Source organism: Podarcis melisellensis (genome assembly GCF_964234715.1).
Source record: "Podarcis melisellensis genome assembly, chromosome: Z".
NCBI lineage: Eukaryota > Metazoa > Chordata > Lepidosauria > Squamata > Lacertidae > Podarcis > Podarcis melisellensis.
The window spans coordinates 1,554,882-1,577,479 of record NC_138547.1 but is presented as its reverse complement, the minus strand read 5'-3'; the positions used below and the strand labels follow the sequence as shown (position 1 = coordinate 1,577,479).

Sequence of the window (22,598 nt, the reverse complement as noted above, 5' to 3'; positions counted from 1 at the left end):
AAAATCCTCTCCCGATCCAACTGGAGCAGAGGGCTCTCACAAAGCTTTGAAGCGCAGCAGGAACCAGCATTCTGCCTGACCAGGGAGGAGGACTTCAGTTGAACTCATGAAGGTGCATCTGACCACAAGGCAACACCACAGAGAGTAGCAGGGGCTTATCTTGATTAGCCATGGGGCATGTCAGGGGTGGCTACAATGAAGATGTGCACCGTTTAAGTTAGTAGAAAGGGGCTGGGGAGGGGAGAAAGACAAAGAAGTAGAAAGGACTTCTTTCTCTCACATATACCTGCCTGAGTGCCAGGCCATGACCTAAGTGTCCCCTTTCCCCCAGAGGTTCGAGGGTGACAGCACAATAATAAGGCCTTTTCCGTGGTGGCTCCCCATTTGTGGAATGCTCTCCCCAAAGAGGCTCACCTGGCACCAACATTACATGGCTTTAGATTCCTCTTACTGTAGCCTTTGCCCATTAAACCATCTACGGCCTTTTAAAGTGTGTGGGTACTGTTATGATTTTTTTCTGTGATTTTTAAAATTGTCTTTTATTATTATGCTATGTAAAATATGTTTTTAACGTCGTACATCACCCTGGGATCTTCACATAAAGGGCAGTATATAAATTGTAGTAGTAGTAGTAGTAGTAGTAGTAGTAGTAATGAGATGCAGAGGGATTAGCCTGGCTGGCATCCTCTGTGTTGCACTGCCTAAACTGAGGGAGTGTAGCAGATCAAGGATCTTCAAAGCAGGGGGGGGGGCAGGAGAAAGGCCCACTGATGTCATGTTGGCTGAGGCAAGGAGGCTTCTGAACAGAAGCCTGCAACTGTGTTGTGGCTTGAACTGCCTACAACTTCCTGTTCTGACCAGCAGCTCCAGTGGCAGAGGGAGTGGGGAAGCCAGGGCCTGACCAGCACAGCACCTGGCAAGGATTACTGAAGCATTTAGCAAATGTCCAGACAGACTGTCTATGCACCTTGCAGAGAGATGATTCCTGGGAGCGGGGGAAGACTACCAGCAAGTTCCACAGGGGACTTATTTCTTTCTGATGATACTCACAAGTGTACACCTCTTAGCATCTAAGACAGATACTCCAGAAACAGGTATCTGAAACTCTTTTGCTTCAGAGCTCTAGTCTTCTGCATGTTTTAAGACAGTAGCTAAACAGAGAGGACTTTAATACGCAGATCTAAATCAGGGATTCCTGTCTCAATGGAAAGCAACTGAAAAAAATGTCATATCTGGTGCAACTTTTGGTTGTGTGAGGACCATCACACTGGACATTTTTGGGAGGTACCAAGATTACTCCAGAAGCATAAAGCAAAGCAGAATGGCCACTTCTTTCTCACTGATTTGTTTAGCAAAAGAGCAGCTCTGCATTACTTTTTGTACAACTATGGAGGAAGAAAGCAGTAAATAAGGCATTTACTAACAAAAAAAGTGTGTTTCCCTTATTCCTTGCTACCCCCCCCCCCAAGAGTTGCATTTTCCTTTTTGTAAACTAAAAAAAAGCAAAAAGCACTAAAGTGTGCATTCCATGAGATGTTAAAGAGATAGAAGGAACAGTTTTGGGTAAAGCACAAGCCCTGTCCATGCAGAGGCCTTAAAAGCCAATGTCTTCCACTCTGTAACGTGAAACATAACCCCCCAAATCAGCACAGGTCTCAACAACCTAAACACACTTTGCTAGTCCTTGCCCATGCCAGCAAATGGCATGTTGGGGAGGTAGCTCAGGTCAAAGTTCATTTCCAGCCCTAAGCCCCGGAAGCTCCAGGTCTGGTGCTTCGGAATGTGGGAACCAACTTTCTCTGCAGGGACTTAGCTCTTGGCAGATGACAGATGTGTGGTGACCATCAGCTGCCCTTGCTCTGCATTGAGTAAAAGGGCACACTGCCAAGGCCCAGGGGCCCTCTCTCCTTCACTTTTACCTTACACGTTCCAGAGCTGAAATCAGCTGATTTATTTATTTCATATACAAATTCACAGACTGCCTTTTATTAGGGCCCGGTCCTCCTAAGGTGGCTGACAGAATAAAAATAAAACAAACTGGATTACGAATGAGAAAACAAGCTTCTGGGGTTCAGCTCCTGGCAGAAATCAAGCCCTCTCTGCTTGGAGTCCCAAGTCAAAGAAGAGGGCAGCTGCCAAAAGTGTCCGTCCCCCCCGGCCCCACTGCCCCCCTTTCTGGGGGAAATGCTGCCCACAAGCTGAGACAGGCACCCAATGCTCAGCTGCTCTGCTTAAGCAAAAGGAAGCATATTTTCCAACTCGGACGGTAGCTGCTACACACACAGGCTGCTTCTTACCCAGGCAGGCACAGAAACCGGCAGCCAATCCTGGAAGTGTTTTTAGAGAAGATTTTTATACTCTTGGCAGCTCAGGATTAAAGGTCAGGCTTAAGCTATCACCATGTTTCAAAATGCAATCTGTGCAGTGCAGCATAATGAAATGGTTCAGTAGAGGTGCGAGTGGAAATTCTTTTAATTAGATCCAAGGCTTTTAGTTGTCAACATGAATAAAGCAAGAAAAACACATTCCTTTGCAAAACACAATATCAGAAAGGGGAAAAAATAAATAAATGCAAGTTACTTTTTTAAAAAAAATCAAGAAAACAGAAGCTTTGCACTCATGTGACCCACTCAGCAAGTTTAAATGCCCACAACGTGAAAAAGCAAATATTCATGTGTGTGTGTGTGTGTGTGTGTGTGTGTGTGAGAGAGAGAGAGAGAGAGAGAGAGAGAGAGAGAGAGAGAGAGATTTCCTCCTCCTAAGGCCATACTAATAAATAAGAAGACGGGATACTTCACTGACAGAATAAAATAATCACAAGCCAATTAGCCTGTTCACAAGAGCTGATCTCTGAGTAACATTTTGAGGCGCTGAAACATTGTTGATTAAAGGGTCTGGTGCTTTGTGTGGTGTGTTTCCTCCAAGAAATCCCCAACTTTGTTCATCTCTCATCTGAAACTCGCTTTCCAAAAAAGAGAGCGCATCTCTTATGTTCCCAAAATAGCATGCCACTTCTAGATGAAACCTGTGAGGTATGTGTGTCCAAGTAAGGAACATGAATTCCTCTTAGTCACTGATGCAAAGTTTTATAAGGGCATGAAAAAAGTCACCCAGTGGTACAATTTTCACCACCAAAGCCCCTGCCCTAAGCAGATTGCTGGCCGCCAACTGGGGGCTGGGCCTTTCCAACGAGGGCACGCTAATAATAGGATTCTTCCCATGCAGACACTCACCTGCTGCCTACTTTATTTGCTGTTAGATGCTATGTGAACCCTGTTCTCTTCTGCTGAATTCTTAAAAGGAAACATTTTAATATTACCTTTGCTGTTCATTGCTGAATTTCTGATGATAGTCTTGTTTTTTTTAAAGCTGCTTTTTAATTGATGCATGTGGTTTAACTATTTTGACTTCAGTTAACTGTTTTTGAAATCAATTACGGAAAGGTGGGACGTAAATGTTTAAAATCAATTAAGTTGGTAGCTTAAAGAAAGATTAATGGCACCCAAAGGTGCTCTTCACACAACGAATCGAAAGTATAAATAGGGACAAATGGCTGCATTCTGCACCTCTCCGCATAGCGACAGGTAGCCTGTCCTGTTCTTAACCAAAAGTAGTAATTAAAAAAAATTAAAAATTACAAAAATCTTTTGAACATGGGGCAGAGGGACGACCGGCCTGGTCTTGTAGGATGCCTTCTCGGGAGGCAGGTATGCTCCTGCCTCCAGGTGAATACAAGATTCAGAGGTGCAAAGCACACAGGCTTTGCACCCGAAGATTCCAGAAGAAGGTATGAGGAAGGGTGTGTGTGATGCAGACTCCAACCCCAGGCAGCAGATAATCCTCAGGGGCCAGGCAGCAGCTCAGGCCAGGTGAGGCAAGGCAGGAACTGGGACAGCTCACAGTGCAAACCCCAGGAATAATGGAAGTTCCTTTGACAAAGCTCAGGCCTCAATGGAGCACGTGAAATGGAGCCATTTTTCTGAATAACCAAAGGCTCACACTCACACATGCAAGTTCAGCAAGAATTTAAGCACTGCTGGGTGACTGCTAACTGCATCCCTGGTCAGGTGCTGGGCAACTGGAGAGGTCATGAAACTGGGTTTTCATTCCTCACTGGAAGAGTTTTTTCCCTTTGAGACTGGGGTTGCTGTCATGACACAGGGTGCCTGGTGTTTGGTACATGATGTGCAGCTGTATTGCAAGATGCCAGCAGCTCCCTTTCAACCCAGCCCAAGCAAACATCAGTTCATCAATGGTGATCTCAGGAGTTTCACAAAACGCTCAGCGTTTCCGTAAGCTGATGGCATTTTTAGTCCTGGGAAATATTTGCATCTATGTTGCACATGGGTGATTCCATATACATGGCCTTCAACACATCTCAATGGCTTTCCTGAGGCACGAGCCCAGGGGGTGCAAGTTGATGCAGACCCCATTGCTCCCCCCAGGGGAAAAAGAAGTGTGTGAAAGTTCGGATTTATACATACCCCAGCAGCCAGGAACCATGTGATCCAGGCTGAGTTCCAAACACATGAAGCATGAAAACACTTGACAGAAATCCAATTACAAGCAGAAGCAAGATACCTGCTCTCTAGTGGTCAAAGCCAGAATGGAGAACAGTCTCAAGGCGGAGGAGAAAGCTTCCCTATCTGGGTACCTAACGTAACAACAGTGGGCATGTCAGAAGACACTAATTACTCAGAGCAAGAGGATGCTAGTTAAAGCTTTGTTACAGATGCTATTAAAACCCAACTGAATTTGGGGTGGGGTGGGGGAAACCCCAGGCTGTGTACACATATGTTTCCAGCTGGTTAAATGGAAATTGCTGCCAGCACTTCCTCTGCGATGCCCCAAACATCCTTCCAAAACAAGCACCACAAGAATAACAAAAGATGACAATAATGATGGTGATGATGATGCTGATAATAAAAAAGCATAGCCTTCAAGCAGACCCACAGAAACCCAAATCAGTAAGCTTTAACTAGTGAAATGCAGCTCTCTTGTGTTATAAAAGGAAATAAATGAACGGAAGGAACTCTCTTAAAATTTATGACATTCCAAAGCTCTCAATTTGGGGTTTATTTGGCAAAGTCTCTTATGATGTTCTGCTGCCTTCTCGAAACGGCTCCTTTCATGAGGTCCCATAAAATCAAATATTTCACTTGACTGTTGACAAATCATATCCCTGGGTGCAAGGGCCTGGATCCAGCCCCTACTCCAAGAAGGGGGACATCAGCTGGCACTTTCACTGCACAGAAGAAAACCAGGGAGGAGCTCATTGTGCTTAGAAGAAAACAGGGAGTCGTGACCTCTTGACCACCAGTTGCAGCTTCCTCCCAAGGCCCTGCAACACACTCATTGTGGTGCAAGAGCAAGAGCCCTGAGCTGGAGGTGAGGGAGATGCAGGTTCAAGTGCCTGCTCAGTCAAGAAGGTCACTGGGTGGCCTTGAGGCATGTCACCATCTCCCATCCTAACTTATTCCACAGAGTGGTTGTGAGTATAGAAATGAAAATTAAGTATTGCAAGAGGGTAAAGTAAGGTAAGCAGCAATTAGAACCAGTGAAACACAGCAGTTAAAGACTTATGGAAGAAGATCCCAATTCAAAGCTCAGTCCAGCTGGAAATGAAGCAGCTTTAGGAAAGACTCAGGTACTCACCTAATGGGAAATCCAGAATAATTGCCTACCGCACAAGGATTGTGCTCATATTAGGAAAAGGTGCTGTGTTTATTGTCAGCAGTGTCAAAACTCACAGCCAGGTTTCCACTCTGGAAGAGGGCTTAGAATTGGATGGCTCCCTATCTCTATAGGATGGGTAGGCAACCTGTGACATCCCTCTCCCCAATTGCTGAACTACAATTCCCATCATCCCTGACCACTGGACATGACGCTTTGGGCTAACAGTAGTGGGAGTCCAAAAACATCTGGAGGTTTCCCAGTGCTGGTCTGCTGTGGAAGCCTGTGGTGGAATCAGTGGGGTGGTTATTATTGCGGCTTCAAGATGATCTGGATGTCTTTCATCATGGAACGGGGAGAAGCAGTGGCATCAGCCATGTTACTGGTTGGGGAAATTGGCAGCCAGCCCCACGAGGGGCAGAGCAACAGCCAAAGCAATGGAACACAGAAATAAGGAAGGTGCCGCAGACTGGCTGGACACTGAGTAGTGGTGGCTGGATAATGAGGAGTGGGCACTTGGAGAAGGGGGTGGAGACTGACTTGAAAGAAGAGATCAGTGATTTGGGGGAGCCTGTAACAACCAGGAACCGAGAGCCAGAGGCAGGAGAAGCTGCAGGATTGGAGGGTGAAGAACAGAGTGCAGGAGGAGGGAGGGAGAGGTCCGGCTGGTGGAGAGTCAAGGGCTGCCCCCCTTCTCCCCCAACTCCCCTGCTCCACTGAGGACAGAAGCGGACTACAGAAAGGCATTGTCCTCACCCATGACCACTGCACTCACCACATCATTTGGCAGGCTCTGAAGATCATCAAAAGGAGTTTCGAGTGTGTTAGTGTCAACGTTGAGGACGACCACATCTTCCAGGGCCATGTTTCGGACTTTCTGAAAATGAAGAAGTTAAGATAAAAGGACAATGTCATTACTTAAGCCTAACACCTATTGACCCCTACATAACATCTGCTTAGTTCCTGCCAGATCCCTGTTCTCTCCCTGCTATATCAAACTTTCGCATCATGTTTTCTGAAGCTCAAACACACATGTTGTCAGCCACCCTAAATCAACGGCATCTTGGCTTAATGTTCATCTGGTTATCTCTTAGAAGGAGGATCAGCCCAGCCTCCTCCTCTCTTCTCTGTTCCAATGGTCTTAAGATGCAGAGGTGGCAACCCAAGGCAAAGGGTCACCTCTCCCCTTTTATCTGAGATATGACCAGTCTGCAGAAGAGCTCAGGGACACAAGCTGTGGTGGAAGCCTTGGGGCAGGTTGCAGGCTATCCCAAGAGCCACGTTGCCTCTCCTTGCTGCATTACAAGTTGAAGGTTACTCAAGAGTTTTCTCTAATTCACAACAGGATTAAGATATTCAGAAGTCAAATGCTCTTCAGCCGTTCCTAAGACCAGTGCTGCGTTTGTACAAAAATGAACATGGGTACACTGTTGAAAACAATGGGCACCTTTGTGAAAGTTTCTCTTTAGAAAATCAGACAGACAGACAGACAGACAGACAGCTGTCGGTCTGGTTTTCCTCAGTTTGGCAAACACAATCTTTTTAATATGACCCACAGTGCCCAATATTTAGAAGTTGGGAATTTTCAGCCAATAATTTGCAGCAGAGTCACAGGTGGGGGTGGTTTGAGATTCAAAGAGGATTGTTGCCTTATGAACAATCCTCCACCACTTCCTCCCCCAGCTTCAAAGAACCAAAAGGTCATCTGCTTAACACATATCAGATAGACTCAAATCCAGCTCAGGAGACTGGCTTCTTTGGGGAGCCAGGAAGCAGCACAGCAACTGACTGGCACCTTCCTGGCTTGGGAAATTAAGCAACAACTACAAAAATAATCGGTTACAGCCAAATGATTCTTCATAGGCCTAACAAAAAAAAAGTCTTCAGGTAAAGACTTAACTAAAGCCAGAAGTTTGGTCAAAGGGGTTGGGCAAGAGGCCTCCTCCTCCACTTTGACAGCAGAAACAGATTTGGATCTCACTAAAGGCAGTAAGGGGGCAGCCACTGAATTTCAGCTGCAGCATAAAGTAATGCCAGGACTCCACAGTGGCTGAAACAGCCTTCCATTTGCACACAGCATGACATTCAGATTTAGGACCAGCCCAAGGCATTTTAGTGCCTGAAGGGAAAAACCCAAAATGGCATGTGCACATACATGAATGAACTGCCCTGCAGGTACAGGGTAGTATACAAATCTAATTACTACTACCACTAATGATAATAATAATAATAAATGCACACGTGTCCATGCACTTACTATGGAGCATTTACTGTGAAGCTCTTCGGTGCAAGCCTCATTAAAATGAATGGGCAGGACTGATGTTGTTATAGTTTAGTCAGTCAGTTCCCCAAAGTCTGCCAGTGGAAGGACAAGGAGAAGGAAATCTGCCTAGCCACATTAGGAAGGGGTTTCCAAATCCTCGGAGCAGCCCCCTGTGTCCCCACCAAGTGTGCCTATGAGGAGGGTGGGACTGAGAGAAGGGCCTCCCAAGAGGTTTCCAGTGCCCATGAAGGTTCATATGGGAGAATACGTTCCTTCAGAGAGCCTGGGCCTAAGCCATAGAGGACTTTGTAGGTTATAACCAGCACTTCAGCTTGTGCCTGCAAACAAACCAGTAATAACTGGAGATGTTGTAACATGGGAATTGTGTGCTAGCACAGGACTAGCACAGTCAAACTTCCTGGTGGATCATGGGTCAGACCCATCTGCCTTCTGCACTGGCGCTTTTCACGCAACACAAAACCCCACTCCCACCCACTGGTTGCCCACACTCAGATCCCTTTTCTGCTCTTCCCCTGTCACCTATAAAAATGTGGTTTACTACTGAGTTTACAAACTTAAGCAGTATCTCCTGAAGGGGAAGAAATAGGGAAAAACAAGGTAAAGGTAAAGGTACCCCTGCCCGTACGGGCCAGTCTTGACAGACTCTAGGGTTGTGCGCCCATCTCATTTAAGAGGCCGGGGGCCAGCGTTGCCTGAAGACACTTCCGGGTCACGTGGCCAGCGTGACAAGCTGCATCTGGTGAGCCAGCACAGCACACGGAAACGCCGTTTACCTTCCCGCTAGTAAGCAGTCCCTATTTATCTACTTGCACCCGGGGGTGCTTTCGAACTGCTAGGTTGGCAGGCGCTGGGACCGAGCAACGGGAGCGCATCCCGCCGCGGGGATTCGAACCACCGACCTTTCGATCGGCAAGCCCTAGGCGCTGAGGCTTTAACCCACAGCGCCACCCGCATCCCTTGGGAAAAACAAAACAAAAACAAGTGCTAGGAATTAACAGATCACATCATGGAGCGCTGAGAATGGCATTGTTCTTGCTTCCTTTCTACAGAGCCCTTTCCGCCCCTTCAGCGGAGAGGGTGTTGCGTGCAGGATCCTCCCACATTCGCAGGGCTTCCCTTGCCCCGCGAGATTTGGGGGAATCCCCGGGCGTGACTGCACCCAGCCCGCCAATCGGCGGGCAGGGGAGGCGTGGCCCAGGCTATTTAGGGCCAGGCACGCCCGGGGACAGCCCTCTTTGGGCATTTGAAGGCGGTTTACCCAAATATTACCATCTTGTGGTCCTCGTTGTTGGAGAGGAGGATTTGGAGGGATTGTGTGAGCCCCGCAGGAATCAACAAGGCTAGAAAGGTCTTGGAGCGGGCTGTGGAGCGTAGAGTGGCGGACCTGGGTGGGTGTGTCATAGGGCACCCTGGCATCCAGTTCAGCAATGAGGCCCTCTACAGATGGGATGGCGTGCATCTGTCAGATGCAGGAAACGACATGTGGTTGGGGGACATCAGTGCAGGGATTAGGGGTTGGTTGCGGATTTGAAGGTATTGGCGGCGAGCTTTGCTCGGGTGGCGGTTAGGCATTGGCATGGGGCAATGTTAGACAAATGGAGGGGGGAAGGAAGCGCCATCACCTTCCCCCAATGTGAAGGGGTAGTCCGGTAGAGGACTCCGGGGGGCGTGGCCTTGTCCGAAGCCTTCTGAGGTAGGGCCCCCGGCACGCCCCCGAGCGGTGACGCCCGTGGGATCCTAGTTGGCGTACTTCAACAGGACTCCCGCGGTTGTGTTCAACCCTTCCCGGTCACCATGCCGGGTAGTCGATAGGAGCCAATGCCTAAGGCCAATACCTTCAATTTCCGTAATCAATAAAGTTGTGGCCTTTTATGCCCATTAACCTTACATCATTGTGTCCGTGTCTTTATTTCACTGGGGGAGGTGACTTGCCACGCAACTAAGAATTCCATGCAACATCACAAGCAAACATGACTGTCAAGGTATAGGATTTACGCTATCCTGGTTTGTATGATGCTAGCAGCCCCCAAATGGGCTCCACTTATATCTGCCTCATTGCTTGGTCATCTTCAGGTTTGCTATTCGAAAATCTCAGGGCTTCCATTCCTATTTAGCATCAATTGTTGTTAAAACAAATAAAGAAGAATAACAACAGATACGGTTCTTTCTAACAGCAACTGGTAACTCCTGGCAATGAAACTGGTGCCTATACTGCCACTGTGGTAAGATGGACATTCTTCTACAGTTAACTGGAGAATTAAGTATGGCTATGATGATGATGATGAATGTAGCAGTCTGAACTGCAGCCAAGACCCAATGAATGGCTCTATTTCAGCTGGACTGTGTCTTCTGTTGTTGACAAACACAGTGGTTTTTCTAATTCAGAACACACCAGAGTTAGGAGCGCACTGCCAGTACTGCCTCCACTAGGGATAGGGAGCCCTCCAGATGTGGTGCAAGGCAACTCCCATCATTGGTCATGCCTGCCAGGGCTGATGCAAGTTGCAGTCCAATATCACCTGGAGGGGCTGAGAGTTGCCTATCCCTGGTCCATAATGATTACCAATGGATTCCCGAGTTTTAGGCAGCAGCCCTTCCCAGCCAGACTTGATAACACCAGGAATCAAACCTGATTTATTTATTTTTGCTGAATTACAGTTGTTTGAGAATCAAAACAGCAAAAAGTAATAATTAACAAAGACTGCCTTTAATTCTCAGCTCCACTGATGAAAACTTGCCCTCATCAACAAAAACTACCATCTACAGAGTGCTCAACACGAGACTGAGCTGATAAATCTATCAATGAAACTCAGAGTCTCCTTTGATGAGAGAAAGCAAAGAGAACATTATTAATAAATGCAAGAGATGAGCCTAGTTTAGGATTACCCAGGGACAGTCCCTGGATTTGAGAATAAGTCCCTGGAGAAATTCCATCCCCAGAATGTCCCCGGATTTCATCTAAGGTCTCCGGGAAATGCAGCAGTGGCAGTCTCTCAGCAGCCCAGAGCAGTTACCTCTGGCTGGCTTCAGGAGCTGATCGAAGGTCCTCAAATGATGGTGGTGTAGGGGCTCTAAGACGCAGCTTCCGGGCTACCTCCACCTTCCCTGACCCCAGCAACTAAGCTGTGAAGGGAGGCTACACGCTACCTATCAGAGCTTGCATGCAAGCAGGAGGGGGCAGGGATCTCTCAGTTAGGCAACAGGTAGCCTCCTTTCCCAGGTGAGGGATCCCTGCCCCTCCTGCTTGCACACAAGTAGGAATAGGATTGGGGCTGCTCCAATGGGAAGGGAGGCATTGCGCTGCCCAAGCCTCACCACTGCCACTCTCAGCCCTCCTTCTCCGCCTTCCATGCCTGACGCACCGTGCACCGCTTCCCCACCACCACCACCGTAGAACCAACAACTCAGGGGCTGCCCAGGCTCATGGAGAAAGGAGGTAGAAGCCTTGGAGGAAGGGGAAACGTGGCAGTTGAGGTCAAGGTGGCAGCCGCCCCTCTGCCACCGCCATCGCTGCAGCATCAACGTCTTGAACGTGTAGTATTTAATTAATTAATTAATTAATTAAATCAATTAAAGTGTCCCTGGATTCACTGAAAAAAAAATCTGGTAACCTTGGCTTAGTTGTGCCAGGTTCACCAGCAAGTGAGTGCATGATCATCCTTTGGGGGAAAAGATTAGTGTTCATGTTCACAACCACCACCAGGAAGAAGAGTGCACTAGCCTCCGTGTGAAGTGCACGGTTTTGGGCTTATTGAAGGTGTACCTTTGATGCCCGCAAATCATTGCAGCACGGCAGACAGCAATCAATCTGGAGCTGGTGGGGTGAACAGCGGATATCACATTTTATTATTCCATGGGCTGACAGAGCACTAAAGAGGCCTTAATGAAAAATGGCCCTCAGATTTGCAATCTGAAATAGCCGCTCCACAGACAGATATGGTTAAGCTCCAAGTGCTCTTTGACCTCTGAACCCTTTGATCCATGCCCACCAGGTGGCCTCTGACCCCCTCCTGTGCCTCTTCCCCCTCTTCCGCCAGTCAGCTAACCTTGATGTACAGACACCTCCCTGATCCTACACAGGTGATGCCCGAAATACTTATCGCTGACAGCTGCTGCTCACTAACAGAGCAACAAATCTCTCTCAGGCCCCAGACAAAAGTGGAAAAGGTATTGGTCGGGTGTGTGCATGCTGCTGTTCAGGGCTGCTTCCATTGCTGAACCATCAGGCAATGTCAAGACACAGAAATTCTCCTAAAAGGGAGTTTCGGCCCCCATCCACTGTGTTGTTTTTTTTAGACCACAATAAATTCAGCTGGGCTGCCACTGGCACATTTGTGATGAGGATATCTGAAGCTATATAGCACACAGGTCAGGTTATATGCAGCTGTCTTAAACAGGGCCAGAACCTTGGTCCACAAAGTCCCGCGCCCTTTACTCTTTTGGCAGAAGGTCTCCAAGAAAAGATGTTCTCAGTTAAAGCCTCTTAGAGAGCAGATGCTGGAGCCTTCTGTGCACAAAGAATGTTATGGCCACTTTCTGCAGATGATGACACTCTCTGAAGTCCATTTCTAGCATAAATGCTACTGTCAAGATGCTGCTTTGTAACTCAAAATAGCTGGAGTCCATTCCTATCTTTCAAGTCCAGTCAACAGCATCCTCTGGAAGGAGAACATTTCTGAGGCTTGCCCTTCAATAGCTTCCTTGCCAAAAAGTCTGAGCCTAAATGTTTTCTCAAGTCTGGGCTGGTGGTAGATACAAACACTCACACATGACAAATGACATGTCATATGACACGCATGCAGAAGCATGTGTGCTTAATTCTGTCCATTTTAAAAAGCATATGCTGTTAGGTCGGCCTCTCCATCTGGCCCAGGGAAAATCTAAAAGGCACCTGAAAAAAAGTTCTGTATCTCAAACTCAACAGGTGTGGTCTTGAGAGACCATGTGGATGCTGGTCCAAGCTCCTTCAAGGAATGGCAAGATAAATATTTGATTGAAAATGGCTGCTGAACATAAAGAACATTAAAAAGGTTCAGTTTTGGCCAGCAAAACTTACAGACAGGTAATTCTGTGTGAGATGATCCGATTCTGTTATCTACCAGCTATTTATCAGTGCTAAACACTTATTATTTCCTAATATGAATTCAATTAGTGCAGTAAAGGGGTGTTCCATTATTCATGCAACAGAATTCAACCTTGCTTATAAGCAGCGGCTTATAAGCTTCCCTTCTCCTTTGAAGTTGCTTTACGGATGGCTAAATGGGAGTCATATAGAATGACTGACTAGGTGATGATAGAAACCTTGGAAAATACGGAGTTGTGCAAAGCTCCACATATTCCACTCTGGGGGAAGTGGGTTTGTAAATCAAAAACAGGCTCTTGGACTAAAAACAGAGATTACTTTATCTCACCAGAGAGCCTTCCAGTCACAGCAAATTAGATGTAACAACCTATGGATGTGTTTTGATATTTTAACCCTCAAATATACTCTTGTCTACTTGCATTAGCAGGTTAACTGCTGCTTCTACAGTGGTCCCAAACGATTCTGAGCACTAAACTGAAGTCTACCTATATTTCCAACACAGATAGATATATAGATAGTGGCAGACAGCAAAGGGTCTAGATAAAAGTGAGCCAAGGAACTCTCCCCATGCTCCTTTTAGGAGGAAATGGGGGAGGAGTGGAGTAAGAGTTCTCAGATTCTGAGCAGTATTACCAATAAACACAGAAAGCAGAATACAGTAAGCAAAACAACTCAACTACGAGTTACATAGAACACCAAACTTTTAAGTTCAGGAAAAACAGAACTGGGGATATGAGAATAGTTTATAAAATTGTCAACCATGCAGAGTGAAGAGAGAGGAACTGTTCCACTCTGTGAAAGTAAAAGGACTTTTTTGAAACAAGTTGTGGAAATGGAGAAGATTGAGGTGCTTCACGCAAATCACTGACCTAAATGGCCACGGGATTTGCCATGGCCACTGAGCCCAGGTACGTGCTTTATGCCAAGTCAAACTATTTGTTCATCTGGCCAACTACTGTCAGGTCTGACTTGCAAAAGCTCTCCAGGATCTTAGGTAGTAAGGTGTCTTATCTGCCACTTGCCACCTGATCCTTTTGATTTGGAGATGCTGGGGATCCAAGCTGGGATCGTCTCCACCCAGAGCATGTGCTCTTCTCTGAACTATGGCCTGTTCCTAAGCAATGCCACAACATTATTAGATGAACACAAAGAGAATACATTCCCACCATGGCAACTAGGCATGCAGCCTCCTTGTTTAGAACTGCCCCCCTCTTCCCCCCCTCTAATCACCAGAGGGTGGGGTGGGGTGGGTCTCTTCATATTGTCTTGCTGGGGAGCTTCTAAGGGGAAATCTGATTGGCTGCTGTTGGTAGCCAATCAGAGAGAACAAGGTGGATCTTGGTCACCCCATGGGGCATATTTATTTATTTATTTATTTAGCTTTAGGGCTCATGTGAAACACCACCATGCTCATGTTCTTTTCATGAAAGAACAGCCCTGAAACATGTTGGACGCCACTTGATGAACTTTTGTAAAGCAAAACAAAGGGAAGCTTGGAAACTATGGACCCGTTAATGCTAAGCCAAACCCTGGTTTAGTGTGAATGTATGAGCTCATGGTCCTCTCCCGGTCCTCCTGCTACTGTGCCACAGTGACTTAAGCCATGGTTTAGCTTAGTGTGTTGTTCAAACCACAGTTTGAACAGTAAGCCATAGGCCTAGACTTGGCTGCAGTTCACTGTTTGCCTGGAGCAAGACAAATCACAAACCTCAGTTCAGATGCCCTCAGTGGCACAACAGCAGGACGAGAGAAAGAGCAAAGAAGCAACAATTTCCTCTCTGGGAGACCATGCATTTGCTTTAAACCATGGCTTGGTTTATTGTGTAAAATTCGTCTATGAATGCCTCTTCGAACTCAGCAAAGAGAGGGCAAGAGAACCACTAGGGATAGCCTGCATCTAAAGCAGCAAACTTTGGAGAAGGTTAAGCAGACACGTTGCTTTGAAGTCCGCCACTAGGACAGCGAGAGATTTTTACCTCACTGTAAGCTAACTTAAGGGCAGGATGCCTAGTGATCAGCACACACACCGAACATGGGAGACTGAAGCTGCTGCTCTCTAGATTTACCACAGCAACACATTCATTTAACACAGTGTGCTCAAGTCCTACACACAGCTAAGTACTCTGATCTAAAACATGGAGGTGGGTGAGGGGACTACATGCTATTTACAAGTATCTGTAAAGACTCACAAATGTGGCTTGGGAAAGGTGATTTCCATCACTGAAAATGGGGAAGGAAAGAATCGCAAATAAATACTGTGAATTGCAAGAACAGTTGGGGAGGGGGAGGGTTGCATGACATTCCTTACTTTTAAGTCATCCCCGTGGGACAGAGAAAGAGCATTCAAGCAACACTCTACACCATTAAAGTCAGGGCCAGAAAATGATTCCATTGGTGCCCTGTTTCCCAACTCATTGCCTTCTCATTATGTTTTCTGAATCCCAAGCAATCCTAAAATTGTTTGTGGATTCAAGGATAGTTTTAAAGCAGGAATTAAAAACTATTATTTCAGCAGGCATTCCTTAGTTGATATTGTTCTGGATTTTCTCTTCTTTACTTTTCTGTTTTTACTACTGTTAGTTTGTGTTTTGAAGGTAATTCATCTTTTTATGTTAAGATACTGTAAGCTGTCTTGAGCTGACATTTTGCCGAGCAAGGAAGGATGCAAATTTTAATATAAACAACCAACCAACCAACCAACCAACCAACAAACATAAAGGAGGTAGGCCTCAGGTCTAGCCTATGCAAAGAACAGAAGAAGGGGGAGATGAGATGAGAGTTGTATGCTACTTTGGCAGCACAAGTTCCTTGCTGCAGTTCTTAATTTAGGTTTTGCAATTCCCCATCTGTATAGCCCAGACAACACCAAAATAGTATTACTGCAATGTCTGAAAGATGATTTATTCCAAATAACCGTGCTGACATTTCTTCCTGTCAATCAATTGCACTGTATCCAAATATTATGGTTATTCCTGTTCAGCTCCATCAGTATTTTGAGCACCTGGAACGGAGAGATCTAAGGGTCGCCATTACACAAGCTCAGTGAAATGAACTGCCCCAGATGGATCACAATCCATGTATTAACGTTGCTCAGAATATTAGGTAGTCTTTGTACTAGTGCTAGAGTATCTGTCACATTTCTTAGTACACCTTTTAGGTGTACATGGAGCTAAAAGGTAAACATATTTTACCATTATTGTCAGAATTCAGAACAAAATATAGTCACGGTGCACTTACTGTGGAACAGCAAAATTAATTGGTATTATTATTATTATTATTATTATTATTATTATTATTATTATCTTATACCCCGCCCATCTGGCTGGGTTTCCCTAGCCACTCTGGGTGGCTTCCAACAGGAGATTAAAAATACATTAAAACATCAGTCATTAAGAAACTTCCCTAAACAGGTCTACCTTTAGATGTCTTCTAAACGTCAGACAGTTATTTATTCCTTTGACATCTGATGGGAGGGCGTTCCATCATTTTTTATTGTAATAACTTGGAAAAACATTTTAAATTTAATGGCTCTAAGTAAGGATGTTCTTGTGAATTTTCTTCCTGCTGTGGAAAGTGTAAACCAGATCAATACATTAAGTTTATTTGTTTATTTCCATAACTATGAATCTTTCACTGACTGTTTTCGGTTTTCTGACTAATGTTCAGTAAGAAACTAAATGTCTCATAGACTTTTTTTGCTGAAATTCTATGGTAGTTGGTAAATAAAAATAGGAAAACAATCTGTTTGTAGGTGGAGGAGCAACATTTTTTAAAGTTATCGTTTATATAGTGCCACACATGTGCATGGCATTTTTCAAATTATAAAATGACAGATTTCCACCCTGTGGGGCTTTTGGCCTAGAATGAGATGGGGAACAGGACCTTGCCAGAGGCCCAGATCCTTGTCTCCCCCACAAACATGGTCCAACTGATAGGTGGGTGGAACCACCCATCTGTCAATCACCTGACATCATAAGGAGTTCCAAAGTGGTCACTGTAACCATGACTTATAGAGCAACCTCTGAACACCTGCTTTCAGCGCCAACCAGCTGATTGGCACTTGAAGTGTGCCATCACAGAGACTCATTTAAACCGCCTATCAGCTGATAGTTGGTTTCATGGAGCCTCTTTACAGGTTATGCGGATGGGAAAATAGCCTTAAAAGCAAACCATTTTCCCTTCTGTGGTGAAAGCATTTGTATTCAAGCAGCTTTAAATACAAACTGCTTTTTCTGTGTAAAAATGGAGCATTTCTTCCTTTTCACAGGCAGCAACTTGTATTCAAAGTGCTGGAGGAGGCACAAACAGCTTTCCCCAGGCCCCCTGGCTGCACCAGGCAAATTCGGAATTTGATTGTTGGGATTTCAGCTGCAGAGAGCTCTTTTCAAGCCCCAACAGTCAGCTGATCCTCGAAGCTTGCAGAAAGCCCTGTGCTGCATTTTGTCTCAAACCCTGGAAATCAGCTAATACAGTGGTACCTCGGTTTACCGGAAGTCTGTTCTTAGACTAAAACCGTTCTTAAACTGAGGCGCGCTTTCCCTAATGAGGCCTCCACCGCCAGTGCCCGTTCCATCGTTCGGCTTCTGTTCTTAGATCAAGGTAAAGTTCGCAAACCAGGACACTACGTCTGTTTTGCGGAGTACTTAAACTGAATAGTTAGTAAACAGGGCTGTTCTTAGGTACCACTGTAGTTGGGGTTTCAAGGTGCCTTGCAAATGGCTTTGCTGATAACATCTAGCAACTGATTGGCAGTCCTGCCAAACTCTTTATGGCCCAGCTGCAACTTCACCTGCGCCCCCACCTGATGGGGAAAGTGACTGTAGCTTGACAATTATGGTCAGACAGGCCTAATTAGTGCCATGGGATGGAGTTTCCCCACCCCTGACTAACGAGCAGGATAAAAGTGCTTTAAATAAAACAATGAAGAAAATAAAACCATGCAAGTCAAGATAGAAGTCATAAGAACCCATTACAGGAAATCAAGGATGAACAGATGAACTTACTTCCACCAGGCTTAGGTGTATTCCTATGAGGTAGGGCATTGGAGCTCTGAAACAAAATAGAAACAACTGGTTTAGTCTGAGAGAGAAAAGTTAGGAAGCCAATTGGGATTATTGTCACATGGAATCTAACTGGAAATGGTGATGTTCATGCACACAAGTTTGTCACACTGTCCACATGATGTCATTATCAAAATACAAGACTGTACTCTCTCTCCCCACCCCTCTCTCCCGTCTTCTCCCCCCCCCCACTCACATTTCAATTGTAGAAAATTCAGTAAGTAAAAATAACCCCGAAATACATCCAGGCACTGCTGGTGTGGAAGAACATCAATGCATTAGGGGTGGGGGAGGTTCGGTATGTCATGTGTATGCTGACATTTCAGTTGGCGGCCTCTGTCACTACACCCTTACGTTCCTCACCTGAGCACAACCCTCTTTTGCCTGGCATGTGTAAACTCTTAGGTGCCAGCTGCACATATGGAAACATCAGATGTGAATTACCTCTTTGCAATATATCGCCTCTATCTGGAAGCACCCTAGATAATGGAAGCAGCTCTGTGCAGAAAAGCTCAGCATCATACTAATTCCTGTGTCACCTGAAGCCCAGAGCTTAGGAGAGGCACCAGCAATTGCATAAAAAAGGAATATGGCCCCACAGCCCTTAGAGGCCCCAGGAACTAAAGAACAGATGTAAATAAGTTATAGGAAGTGACATCAGCAAGAATATCAACCAAAGCTCTCTTAGAAATCAGATGCTCACACGTGAAAACTCCAAGTACTATTCCAGGCCTAGCATCATCATATAAACACACAAAGCTGCCTTATGCCAAGGTCTGACCCCTTAACAGCAGAATTGTCTGCTTTGATGGCTTTGGCAGACTTTCCCCAGCTAATTCCTCCCTCGAAATACAGAGGAAGCCATGGGCTGACATATTAAACATTCAACTAAAACACAGATAACATAACACTAAACACTTAAGTAACAAGACATGGTGCTACAAGATAAATGGGATTCAGATAAAATCCAAGTGCAGACTTTTATCCCGTTCCCTGACCCTCCACTTTTTTTACATTCCTCAAGTCCTTACACAAGTAGCACAATTTTACATTTCTCTCCCCTGTGCCAGGAGATGCGACTAGTGCTCCAAAGGACGCCATGAAGACCTTGAGAGCAGAGCCCAGGCAGGAGCATCCCTGGTGCAAGTCTTGTGGAAATGGAAAGTCCCCGTCTCAGCTTCCCATTCAGGGCCATTGCATACAATGTTTGTGTTGCAGTAAAAGGGAACAGCCCACCTAAACAGTCCAGCTAAAGAGCTACACAAATGCAAGAACGAGAGCATCCCAGCAGAGCGAAGGTAGGGTTGCTCCTTCAGAAAGAGGCCATTTAGGGAGGGTTGGCAACCAACAGGTTAGTGGACTTGCTTGGCATTATGCAATAGAATCTTAGCCTAGTCATCTCTCAGCCCATTTTTTTTAAGTTGTTAGCAGAGTTTTTTAAAGCCCTGTAGGAAGGAAGCTGTTGTCTCTGAGTTTTTAATCCCCAAATTCACCCACAATGCCCCAAAGTGCATGTTGGGTCATTAAGTGTTCAGGTTAAGGAAGATGAACAGGCAGCCCACCCACCACCTGGAACTGGGCGGAATCTCACACCCTAGGATGTTTTTGCTTGACATTGCCTAATGTTTAAGAATCATAACTAGATAGTGCCTTTGAAATGTACTGTGTTCCAGGGCTAAAGCTACACCAGGTCAACCTAAACTCAAAGCAGTACACCATTTGTGTAGCCACATAAAACTCCTGTCTTCCCTGGGCCAGTGGCTGGCTAGGCTGCCAGCTCTGTTCCTGAAGTAGACATGGAGCCGAAATGTGTTCCTAATTAAGTAGATTCAGTAACAGGACAGCTTCAATGTCAAGAATACAAAATCTAAACCTCGGCAGGAAGTCTTAAGGCTGCAAATGTCTCATCTCGTGAACCTCGGAAAGGATAATGAAAAAGAGCAGGAAGAGTTCACAATTCCATAAAAAGCGGGGCCTCCGCTATGGCGTCCAGGAGAACAGCCTGTCAGGGGGGGGGGGAGAGTCGGATCTGTAAAACTTAATTAACTGCTTTGTATTGATCTGTCAGTCGTCCTCAATTAATCAAGGAATGCAAGAGGGAGCACAAAATATTTAATACAAGTGTCAAAATCAAGAACATCTAAGATATTGCAAAGCACAAAGGGGCTGAGAAAGACAAGTGGAAAAGGTAAGTGCAAAGAGAAGCTCATCTCCACCTGCATAGAATGAGGCTCCCAAAGTCTGGTCTGCCTGTCACACTCATGTCCTGTCCACACACTGATGACTGCAGATGATGTGTGGGCATCAATCGGCCACCAAAGGTCAAAAGCAGCACAAAGTGGGCTCTTTTATCACGTCATGCACAATGGTTTCTGGTGGAGGCTATTCAGAAACCCAAAGAGGTAAGTAATCAAATAATGAGAAATGAAGTAGTATGTGAGCAAACCAACCCCTGCACCTTGGTTAAGTTTTGGGAATAAGCAGACATCCTTCAGAATGCTCTGCATATGAGAGTGACCAAGGCTAAGGCCACAGTCTACAAAAAGAAGAAAAAGACAACGGCCAACAATGCATAAGTAGTGCTGCACTCTTTCCTCTCCAGCCCTCTTGACCGGACAAGAGGAAGTGCTTCTCATGCAACACATACTTAACCTATGAACATTTTCATTGGCAAAGGAAGTTTTGGCGGCAGCAGGTCTATGTGGCTTTAAAGGAGGAGGTTAACTCGATGGGAACCCAGCAGCCCCAAAAGACAGGGGTGCAATCTCTTCAATTCATCTGTTTTTTGATAAATGGATGGCGGGGGCCAACATGAGGGATGATGTTGCTATGACCACCTGCAACAAGTCCCAGAGATTTGGATGTGTAGGCGAGGCCCACACTCACCAGCCCTACTGAAGAGGCTCCTCATGAGGCTGGAGGAACATCGCCCGGCTGTGAGTGTGAAGGCCGCTCCCTGCAAGGCCCTTTCCACCTGGCCAGACTCACCAGCCCTACGAAAGAGGCTCCTGGGAGACCAGAGGGGCATCACTGTGCCTGACAACAAATCCCAATTATTGGATTCTTTTGCGCTCTTTTTGTGCCTGCCAAACAGCCGTGTTATGCTTATGATAATATTTTATTCTCTTGTTAATTATGCTGTTTTAAATGTGCATTTTATATTTGACTTCACTTAGCAATGTTTTCTTTTGAAATGTTTTAAGATTTTTTTTTTTGTTAATTTTATATTAGGTATGTATTCTGTAGTTTACCTCCTTTGTAATGTTTTATTTTGAAATCTTTAAGATAATATTTTAATTACGTTGCTTTGACTGTATACGCTATATTTGACTTTCTTCAGATTGTTTTATTTATGTTTTATTGATTTAATATGCTGTAAACAGCTTTGAGATTTTTCTTAAAAATATAAAGCGGTATAGAAATTAAATAAATAAATAGGGTGCACTGAGTCTATGAAGGCCTTTTGCAATTTCTGTTGGGAAGCAACAACAGGATCAGGCAACAGTCTGCAAGCCCTACTTGGGCACTTCCATAAGGCTCAGAAACAGGATACTGGGGCTTGAGTCTGAGAAGGCAAATCTCTTATTATGTTGCTTACTATATGGCCCAAGAGTCCAGTGCAAGAGTGGCTAACATCTTCTTGAAGATGTTGATAGACTGAAACTCCCACTGTCCCTACCCATACCAGCTGTGGGTGAATAGAACTGTAGCCCCTCCAACTTACAGAGGCCACAGCATAGCCATCTATGATCTAATGGCACTTATTTTATGGGGCAAAGAGATGGGGGAGAGGAAACCCACACGATGTGGTTGTTGCAGCATCCAAACTTGAAGCTTGGTGTGGCGTTAGAACCTCAGCCAAGAGTCACACAATGCTGGCACTGGGCATCCACGCCTCCTACCACTCACCAGCTCCAGAGCCCCTCAGAGGTGATGAGCACAAATTAAAAACAAGGCTGATTGTCAGCAGCCAAAACCACTCCGGCCGAGTGGGGCAAAACACTATTTCTGCAATATACATAGTTATATAAGCAAAAACACAGCTTGTTTTTGAAGAAATGCCCTGCATCCTGCCACCTCCCAACGAGAATGCTGTAACGGGAGAATGCTGATTAAATGCTGAAGAACCCAAGGAGTCAGTAAGCATGAATATGGATATTGTGGACTTAATGGCAACATATTGCCCCATTCATTGCAGCTGCATTTTTACAATTAGTTTAATTCATTTCCTCTGGCTAACTAGAGGCTGCGTTAACTACTCGCCCTAGAGGTGGGCAGCTACTAATTGGAAAACTGGCAGGTGAAATTAAGGGAGATTTTAAGCCCAAATGCTACCAAGGAAAATATTGCTGTTTGGGACAAAAAGTATTTTTAAAAACTGACGCGAAGGGGAATCTGCAGCCACTCAGGGAAAGAAAAGACCAGCTCCAGTCATTAAAAAGGAAGAGTGTCACCAAAACCTGCCAGGTGCGGTTTCCACTACGCACTTCGTCATCTC

At 45.5% G+C, this 22,598-nt stretch overlaps 1 protein-coding gene across 5 annotated transcripts in view; it reads right to left on the bottom strand.

Moving 5' to 3' along the window:
- DENND1A (DENN domain containing 1A) overlaps positions 1–22,598 on the bottom strand; it is a 267,383-nt gene that overhangs the window by 74,855 nt on the left and 169,930 nt on the right. For all 5 annotated transcript variants that reach the window (XM_081896346.1, XM_081896348.1, XM_081896347.1 and 2 more), the window contains exons 11-12: positions 18,044–18,089; positions 6,449–6,550 (exon numbers count right to left, since the gene is read on the bottom strand). In XM_081896346.1, the coding sequence (XP_081752472.1) occupies positions 6,449–6,550; positions 18,044–18,089 (148 nt within the window). The remainder of the gene's footprint in view (positions 1–6,448; positions 6,551–18,043; positions 18,090–22,598) is intronic.